Below are 9,848 nucleotides of genomic sequence, written 5' to 3'. Positions count from 1 at the left end.
ACCCTCCCTCCTTCACTACAGGAGGGTGGTGAAGGATTTACAACCCACTTCTTTCTTCCAGTTGCCATGGATACCAACCCCAGTCCTTTCATTCCTTCTGGTACTGCAACAGTCTCTAACGCAAGAGGAATGGAGGGCTCTTTACCAAACCCGCCAGTGGGAGTGATGGGGGAGGGGGTGGCGGTTAAACAGAGCACGAAAAACTGGTGGTCTAGACTGCAGCGGTAGAATCAGGACAAAAGCTAAGTTCAGCCGCGGTTCAAGTCCTTCCGTTCGCCAACACCTGCGACCAGACCCTGCGGGACACTGCTGGGCTTAGGGGAGGGGCAAGCCGAGACGACGGGACGCAACAGCGGGGTGCGGCTCGGGGCGCGAGGCGGCTCCCGGGAGAGTTCCGGGGACCGGAGCGCCGACTTGTGCACTAGCTCAGGAGGGTGCAGAGGCTGGAAGAAGGTGCAGGCCCCTCCACCCACTTGTCCATTGGGCGGCGGCACCATCACACTCGGCTCGGCAATACCGCTCTCCACCTCCGCCGAGCCAGGATCCCCTCCCCCGCCTTCCTCTGCTCCGCCCCGTCCTGGGAGCTTTTCATTGGACGGAGGCGCGGTCGATTCGCCTCGAGTAAGAGAGCCGATTGGACAGGAGGCCGTCGGGCCGCCCCCAACCAGCTTGGATTGGCTTGCTTCGCGTTGGCGCAACGGAAGAGGCGGCCTGCCGAAGGTGCTCTTTTGCTCTGACTGGCTTGCCGCGGAGGAGGCGAAGAGGGGACCAGCGCTGGGGGGCTGGCTCGGGCGGCAGCGGTGGCTGCTGCGGATGGGAGCCGGTTGGCTTGCCGCGCCCATGGAGCACCACGGCAGGGCCGCCGCCACCTCTGCCTCGTCGGCCTGGGAGCCGGTGCCCGGGGGCCCCGATGGGCGGCGGCGGGAGCCACTGCGGCGCCGGGCGAACAGCGCGTCAGCTCCTGCCGTCGGGGCCTCGGCCTCGGCTTCGGCCTCGCCTTCGGCGGAGGGCGTAAGGCGGGATCGGCCAGGCTCCTACAGCGGCGCTACCTCGGCCTCCCGTCAGCGAGTCGAAAGCCTCCGGAAGAAGCGGCCGCGTAAGTGCCCGGCGGGGGCGCCTTCGCGCCTCGCCCTGCCCCCTTCCGGCCCGGCCGCCGTTTTTCCCGCGCGCGCCGGCGCGGAGACAGTGCCCCCGCACGGTGGTCCCAGTTGGTGCTTGAGGCTGCAGGCCTCAGGCCCCCCAACACGCGGGCCTCGGGTTCGGCTCCGTCCGCCCATTTTGTGCAGTGGTTCGCTCTTCTGCTTCTCAGTTGTCCGAGTGGAGCGTCTTTTCTCAGGACCTTTTCTCCGGTTCTTAGCTCCTTGTGCCTTCTTTGTCCGAGAGTCACATGATTTTTTTTCCTCGAGAAGGCTTCTTTTTCACTCTCTTTCACCACCTCCCTTCCCCCCGAGTTGTTTGAATCACCAATGTCTCTCCAAGACGTTACATCCTTTTTATCTGGAGATTTTGGGCTCAAGGGAGATGGTTGAGTTGTTGCAAGCCTAAAACTGGATTCCGTGTTCTGTGCGCTAAGCTTTGGCTGCTTTTCTTCCCATGAGAATTCGGGTCTTCTCTCATCCAGGTATTGTCTCTGTTTTCTTTCCATCTCATTGCCGGTGTTCACAATTCAGTACTGTTGCATTCTGGGCTTTTTAGGAATTTTTCTTTTGAGGGAAAAAGACATCTTCCTGAATATCGTCTAGGCGATTGCACATGCCTTTCCTAAAGAATCGGTTTCCCTGTTTTATTATAGCGTCTCTTTCTGCTTTGTGATCTAGTCTGTATATATATAGATGATATGTATATAGGTTTTTTTTTTTTTTCCCTTTTTCTTTACGGGTCTTCAGTTCAAGTCTTCTGTCAAGCAGCCATTGCAACTCTTGAAAATATCCACTGTCTTGATACTCTAATATGAACTTTCGGATATAATAACAGTTTACTAATCCATATGGTTATACTGTTTTTTTCGCTTGTTTCCAGATTCCTATTTCAGGAAACCAACTTGTTTTAAACGCAGAATTTGAGAGTGAGAAAGTGGCAGTAAGGTCTTTATTGGATAGTACCTCAGTCTTTATTGGATAGTACCTCAGCCCAACAACCCATTTGCTTTACTCTTCTGTGATTTGGATGATTAAATATTAAATGCAGCTCTAGTTGGCTATGAAAAGTTGGAGAGTTTTCAGTTCTTTTGTCTTTCCCTGTGTTCTTGAAAGAAAGTTAGGAAAGAAAAAAAAAAAGAAAAGAAATTGTATACTCTCAGCCTATGCCATTTTTAGAGCCTGGTGTTGAGAAGCACCTGATCTTTAAGTGATGCAAAACTCCTTCATGGTTTTGAACTGCCTCAATTCCAGAAATTCAGCAAATAATCGCAGCCAGGCAGCCAGCTCTTTGTGACCATTGACTACAAAGATTCTAAGTAAGTATTGTAATTTGGGTGTTTGCCACAAGTCACGCACTCTTTACAATTTTTTTTCATTTACTCTTCTGAAAGCTTTAATAAACTCCTTTTGACCCCATGGACTATACAGTCCGTGGAATTCTCTAGGCCAGAATACTGGTGTGGGTAGCCTTTCCATTCTCCAGGGGATCTTCCCAACTCAGGGATCGAACCCAGGTCTCCACCTTGCAGGCAGATTCTTTACCAGCTGAGCCACAAGGGAAGCCCGCTAACAGGTGTACCACTGGACCATACAGAAAGAACAAATGGAAGGAAAAACACTACCATGTCTATTTCTTTAGGTCTCGTTATCTGAGAGGTGGCTTTTCATGATTTTTATAAGGACTGGTGAGTTCATTATAAACTCACAAAGGGCTTTCCCAGGTGACTTAGTGGTAAAGAACCTGCCTGCCAATGCAGGAGACACAGGGGATGCAGGTTTGATCCCTGAGTCAGGAAGATGCCCTAGAGAAGGGAATGGCAATCTACTCCAGTATTCCTGCCAGGAGAATTCCATGGACAGAGGAGCCTGGTGGGCTATAGTTCATGGGGACATGACTGAGTGACTTTCACTTCACTTCACACCAGTTAGCTGTATTGACTGCTGATCCCTTCAAGAGTTATGCTTTGGTGTTAACTTTGAGAGAATTCAATAAAGGTGAAATCTTTGTATTTTTTATTAGAATTAGGTATAGGGTGGTGCCACCTTTCTTTTGTTCGGAAACTTCATTCTGATGTTATTGTACTACTTATCTAAAGGTATAGGAGGCTAGTTGTTATTAGAAATTAGAAAGAGCTGTTTGGTTTATCTTAGGAATTATGAACCCTGATTATAGTCATGTTCTGCTACACATGTTCCCTAGAGCAGCATGATTCCCAAATCTGTCCCCATCTCAGACTTAACACCACACATCGCAGTCATTAGAGAGATGGCTAGGTGTGTGTGTGTCTAAGAAGTTCTTTGAACATTTTAGATTAGCTGGAGTATGTTTCATAGGTCTGCAGCTGCTGCTGCTAAATCACTTCAGTCGTGACCAACTCTGTGACCCCATAGATGGCAGCCCACCAGGCTCCTCCTTCCCTGGGCCGCTCCAGGCAAGAATACTGGAGTGGGTTGCCATTTCCTTCTCCAATGCATGAAAGTGAAGAGTGAAAGTGAAGTCACTCAGTCGTGTCCGACTCTTGGCGACCCCGTGGACTGCAGCCTACCAGGCTCCTCCGTCCATGGGATTTTCCAGGCAAAGGGTACTGGGGTGGGTTGCCATTTCCTTCTCATAGGTCTGAGAGAAATATAAAGATTGGTTTAAAATGATGGAAACAAAGATGCTAATGATAGTAACATAATACTTAGGCGTTTATATTAAACACTGTGCCAAATACATTTCTTTTGAGTCTTGCGGTTATTCTCTGAGATGGGTATTTGTGATCTCCAGTTTCCAGATGAAGAAACAGGCTCAGAAATTTTCCCTTGGTCCAAGGCCATTATAGAGAGTTAGTAAGGGAGCTGTGTTTTGATTCTAGTTGCGGGTGTCTGACGTCAGACCTGGTGTTTCTTGGACTTTCTCCATCTTGGAAGGTACAGGCAACATAATCCAGAGTAGTGGTGGAATCACTCAGAAGCTAAAAAACAAAAACTCTGATCTGCAGAGAGGTCCAAAAACATCTTTTAATTTTTAAAATCTTATTTTTTTAAGTTTATTTATTTTGGTCGTGCTGGGTCTTCATTGCTGCATGGGGTTTTCACTAGTTAGAGCAGGAAGGGGCTACTCTCTCATTGTGGTGCACAGGTTTCTTACTGCCATGGTTTCTCTTGTTGAGAAGCAGGGACTGTAGGGTGCCCAGGCTTCAGTAGTTTTGGCTCCTTAGCGCGCAGACTCAGTAGTTTTGGCACACGGACTTTAGTTGCTCCAAGGCATATGGGATCTTCCCGGGTCAGGGTTCAAACCATGTCTCTTGCATTGATAGGTGGATTCTTTACCACTTAGCCACCAGGGAAGCTCCAATTTAAAAAATTTTATTGAGGCATAATTACATACAGTAAAATGTACAATTTTGACAAATGTAACAAGAGAACATACATTTTAATCTGGAGCCCCAGATGTACAGCAGATGTGCAGGAGGTGTGTGGAACTTGGGGGTCACAGTGCTTTATGGCAGTGTTGGGGGGGATGAGCTAGATCTTGGAAGGTGATGTTTAAGCATGTGAAGCATGTTTCAGCACTCCAGGGAAAGCTTCGTGACGTGCTGATTTTGAACTCATACCAATCATTGAATGTCCTTAACCTCCATTAGTCTAGAAAATAAAGCTTTTGTTTGTAGCTTGATAGTACTAATCTAGAAAATAGTTAGCTTTCCTTGATATTTGGGGGCGCATCAGTGTTGTCAGAATGAGACTGGTGCTTGGGTCCTGTGAGGCTGCCTTTCATCTGGCGCAGTGTTTATCTTCAGTTAGGGAATTAGAAAGGGCCACCACCAGGAGCTCAGGGAAAAAGTTAGATTTCTATTTCTTTGTAGCCCATTTTTGAGAGAAAGAGTAGGAGAGGATGCTTTTAAAAAAAAAAAAAAAATTTGGCTGCATCTGGTCTTAATTGCGGCAAGAGGGTCTTCCCTCGCGGTACATGAACTGTCTAGCTGTGGCATGGGCTTGGTAGTTGCTGTACTCTGGCTCAGTTGCTCTGTGGTGTGTGGAATCTTAGTTCAGCCACCAGGGATAGAACCTGCATCCCTTGCATTGCAAGGTGGATTTTTAACCACTGGACCACCAGGGAAGTTCATTGACTGGTCACTTAAAAGAGCATTGAGGGATTTTCCTGGTGGTGTAGTGCTTAAGAATCTCCCTGCCAGTGCAGAGAACAGGGGTTTGATGCCTGGTCCTGGGAAGATGTCACATGCTGCAGGGCAACTACACCTGTGCGCCCTAGAGCCTGTGCCCCACAAGAGGTGCCGCCACAGTGAGAAGCAGGCGCTGCAACTAGGGAGCAGTCCCCGCTTGCAGCAACTAGAGAAAGCCCCCAAGCAGCAAGGAAGAGCCAGCGCAGCCGAAATTAAATACTTAAAAAAAAGTATTGAGGTTCTTTGGGCTTAAATTTATAACCTTGTGAGCTCTTTTCAGGTTCATAACTTGGGGGTATGAAGTTCGTAACTTTAAACACTTGTTTCTCCATGTTTTCTCTGTTTTTGTCAGCGAGGTAGACTAAGATGTGAAAGTCCTTTATAATGGCTTAAAGTTTGCTTTCTAAAAGTGAAAGCTATCTTGCAGATTTTAGTTGGCTATTAGGTTTTGTTATTCATACTTCTTGAATATAAAATTTATTATTGAGTCTGCTGGTTTTATAGTAGGTAGTATTTTATAAGTATCTGGTCCCTGAGTTAAACTATTTTGGGAATATTTTTGAGGTCCAGCTTTTAATCTGAGGCCAAAGCTTTCTGCTTAGAGCAGCCTAGGGGTTTGGGTTTGCAGTGTCTTAACCATTTGTGGTCTGGTAAAGATGTAGTTCATAATGTTGAAAAATTGAGCACACTTTTATAAATCATATATTTCTCATTGGAAAGCATTTCAGTTGTTGGCACCTATTATCAGAGTGCTAATAATGATTTTACATAGATTTGTGAGAGAAAGTTTAAATTCTTTCTAGGAAAGTATCCTAAGTCAAGTGCACTTTGTCTAGACAGAGTGCCTTGGAGGAAATACATCAGAAAATACGCTGAAGGCTGAAAACAGACTCAAATATCTGTGAAAATTGAAAGTGATAAAATAGGCCTTCATTTAAGAGATGAGTGTGGTGGGATAGCAAAAGCTACTTTTCCCATGTCTTTTCTTGCCAGAAATACGTAATTTTTGAATGAGAATTGGGAGGCTTAATCCAGTGATGTTATAGTATATGGGGCAGTCTCTCGGTCATTGAGAAGGATCTAACCCCCCTTTGACAGGCACGGAATGTATGGGCTGAGAGATTATCAGAGAGTGTGCTTCTGATGGACCTCCCATGTCTTTCACTGTCTTTCAGTTCTTAGGGGTGTGTAAATGGTTTGACTAGTAGTATAATGGAAAAGCCAGAAACCAGTGCAGTCTGAAACCAGTGAATAAGAATATGAACTGAGCTATTTACTCTTTTAGCCTGAGACCCCTTACTTTTTCTTATAGATTGTTGGTCCTCTTTTCCTAAGGTATGTGTATTTTTTTAAACTACTTTTTATTAAAAAAAAAAAAATTAACCCCAAAATACGTGTTTTGTGCTCATAGGTTTGTATAGATACTGGTTAAAAAATACTTGTTAAAGGATTTAGGAAACCTGGGCTTGAGTCCCACCTTTTCATTTTCTTGACTGTGACCCTGGACTCCTTTCTTTGCACTTCAGTTTCTTAACTGAAAGTAAAGTGGGGTGATTACCTTGCTTGGTTATTGTAAACATTAAATAAGTTCATGCAGTGAAGTGCTTGGCTGTTAATAGATGATCATTTAAAACAAAATGGCCAGTAAACTAATGCTTTACCTTTTTAATCTAAGGAAAGGGGAAAAAGGCTTAATTTGTTTTAAGCCTTGCAATCTAAAGACCATTGGTGTTAGTTATGTCCAAAACTTCAGATTCCAGTGCTGTTGATGAGATATATTTGTTAGTAGAGTGCTGTGTCTTTGCTATCCACAAGGTTGGCATCATCTTAAAGTTGGTACTTAAAGAATGGTGCTTCTGGTAGAAAAATAGGAATTGAATCTCCTTGCTTCAGTCATACCTAACATTGTTGTTTCCATGATTGCAGAAACTTTTTATTCTTCCAGTCAGGGCCAGACTTCATGACTTACGCAGTGAAAGGTTCAGTTAGTCCCTCATCACTGGGAATGGAGTTTCTGTGGGCATTTAAAAAAAGAAAAAATCATGACTCCCTGCAACTGAGGTGAATGGCTGCTGGGGAGTCAGCCACAGTGTTCTCTTTAGAATTGCACTGACACTGTTGGTTTAATTTGGGGGAGAATTGGTGTTTAATAGTATTTAAGTTTTCCTTCCTGGAACATGGTATATCTTCCCATCATTATGTCTTTCAGTACACCATTTTAATAATAGTCATACATGTTTTAGTATTTATTTCTAAATATTTTATGGGTTTGTTATGCATGACATTTTTCATATTATTTTAGTATTTATTTCTAAATTTTTTTTTATGCATAACATTTTTTTCATATTGTTTTCTTGCTGGATTTTGCTTATATAGGGAAAGCTATTGGTATGTGTTTTTTTTTTTGGTGTGTCCAGTTACTAAAAATTTTTAAATTCTGTTGGCTTAATTGATTTATTTTAATTTTTGTTTTATGGAGTCTTATCGAGATAATCATGATTTTTCTCCTTCAATGTACTAATGTACATTTTCTCCTTAAGTGGAATTTTAATTGTGAAAACTGTCCTTGCCTTCCAGAGAAGAATCCCTTTTGGCTGTGGTGTATTACTCTTACTGCACAACCGGATTCTGTTTAATACTTTAATGTTTTTGCATTTATGTTGTGGGACACCTCTTTTGTAGTTTTGATGAGGTTAGAATGACTTGAGAATCTTTCTAGATTTTTGTGTGTATGTGCCCCAGAAGCTGTTAGTGGTTTGCCTGGAAACTGTCAGGGCCTGGTACTTTTTGTTGTTGTTTGTTTGGTAGATCTTTGACCTTTTAAAATTTTTTCAGTGCTTTTGACTGAGTTTTCTACTTCATTTTGAGTCTCTCTTTGTACTCTTTTTTCCTTGCTAATCCTCTGTTTATGGTACATTTTAAATTCACTGTTACATAGATTGTAAGTTGGCTTATTTGTACGATCTCTGGTTATGTACTTCATCTTCCTTGACTTTTTTTGTTTTTTGGTCTAAAGAAAAGCTATATCTTTTTTTTTGGATATACTTACCAGAAATTTGTTTGTTTTAATGGCTTTTTCAAAGCTTGATTTTACTGATTAGCTCTGTTGTGGCTTTGTTCACAATGTTTTTCTAATTACATTTACTTCTTGCTTTCATCTTTAATAACTTTCTTCTGCTTATTTTGGGTCTGTTTTATTTTTTTAGCATTTCAAATTGTATGTGACATTCTCTTTCATTTAGACTTCCATATTTTGAATACATTTGATATCTAAGGCTAGAAGTTTCCATCGGAGTTCCACCTTGGGTAGATATCCTATTCTTTTTGACACATAGAGTTCTCATTGTCATTCATTTAAAAACACATTTTGTTTCGATTTCATCTTCAATCTCAGAATTAATACAAGTGAGTTTGAAGATTTCCAGGTGGATAGACTTATTTCTTTGTGTCTGTTGGATTCATTTCTTTTTAAGAAAATATTTATTTGGCTGTGTCGGGTCTTCACTGTGGCATGTGGGCTTAATTGCTCTGTGGCATGTGGAATCTTTGTTCCCCAACCAGGGATTGAACCCTCATCCTTGCATTGCAAGGTGGATTCTTAACTACTGGACCACCAGGGAAGTCCCCTTAATTTCTTATTTTGAGGTATTGTGGAAAGTGTGTGTGGTTTTGTTATTTGGAATTTTAGATCTGCTGATTTGTAGATTTGATAATTTCTTGTTTTTAATGTTTTTTGAAGCATATGTCAGGGTCATATCAATTATACTTTTATAGGCATGTGACATAATTTCTTTTTGTCCCCTTATAATGCTTTTTGTTTTGAATGCTTTGTAGACTTCTAGTATTGTATTTGCTTTCTGTTAATATTTGCTTGATAGAGTGGAGTAACACTGTCCAGGCATTTGTTTTGCTTACCCGAATTCAGCTGTATAAATGTGACAAAGCATGGTGCCAACGACTGCTTACTGCTTTAGTCAGTGAATATATAATGCAGGTGAGTTTAGGGATGGTAGACCACTGTTTGGAGGGGCACCCCTTATACTGTGAGCCCTTGATAAATGCAGTGTTGGTCTTGAAACATGAGGTTTGACTTTTACTGTATCATGTTTCCTGAATGTAAGTCAGCTGCTCTATCAGTCTGCAGTGAGGAGCTTAATATTTTGATTTACTCATTTTTGACTGAATGTCATTTTCATCTTAAAGCATCCAGCTCCTCCTTATGGGACTCCATTGTGAGTGTTTTACTGTTTATTTACCTTCAACCTATTTGTATTATCTTATTTTAGATGTCTTTTTTTATATAAGCATATAGTTGAATTCTCTGTTTTTGAACTGATTTCCCGTCCCCCCCCCCCCCGCCCCCCCAGTTGTTTGAAGGTCTTATGTTCATTTTCTCTTCTTCTGGAGTTGCCTGTAAATTTTTAACACATTTAAACCATCACTTCTTTATTCTTGTTTAGAAATAATCAGAATCTATATTTTCTGTTCCCCCACAAGACAGAGCTGCTGCTTGCTTTGACTTCCCTCTCCTTTCTCTTCC

At 42.8% G+C, this 9,848-nt stretch overlaps 1 protein-coding gene across 1 annotated transcript in view; it reads left to right on the top strand.

Moving 5' to 3' along the window:
- The first annotated feature begins 1,146 nt into the window (after positions 1-1,146).
- PANK2 (pantothenate kinase 2) overlaps positions 1,147-9,848 on the top strand; it is a 28,836-nt gene continuing 20,134 nt past the window's right edge. The window contains exon 1 of the mRNA XM_061436642.1: positions 1,147-1,621. Within this exon, the coding sequence (XP_061292626.1) occupies positions 1,594-1,621 (28 nt within the window). The 5' untranslated portion in view covers positions 1,147-1,593. The remainder of the gene's footprint in view (positions 1,622-9,848) is intronic.

Source organism: Bos javanicus, chromosome 13 (genome assembly GCF_032452875.1).
Source record: "Bos javanicus breed banteng chromosome 13, ARS-OSU_banteng_1.0, whole genome shotgun sequence".
NCBI classification, from domain to species: Eukaryota; Metazoa; Chordata; class Mammalia; order Artiodactyla; family Bovidae; genus Bos; species Bos javanicus.
Note: the sequence above shows the minus strand (reverse complement) of the source record. Positions and strands in the feature narration are given on the sequence as shown.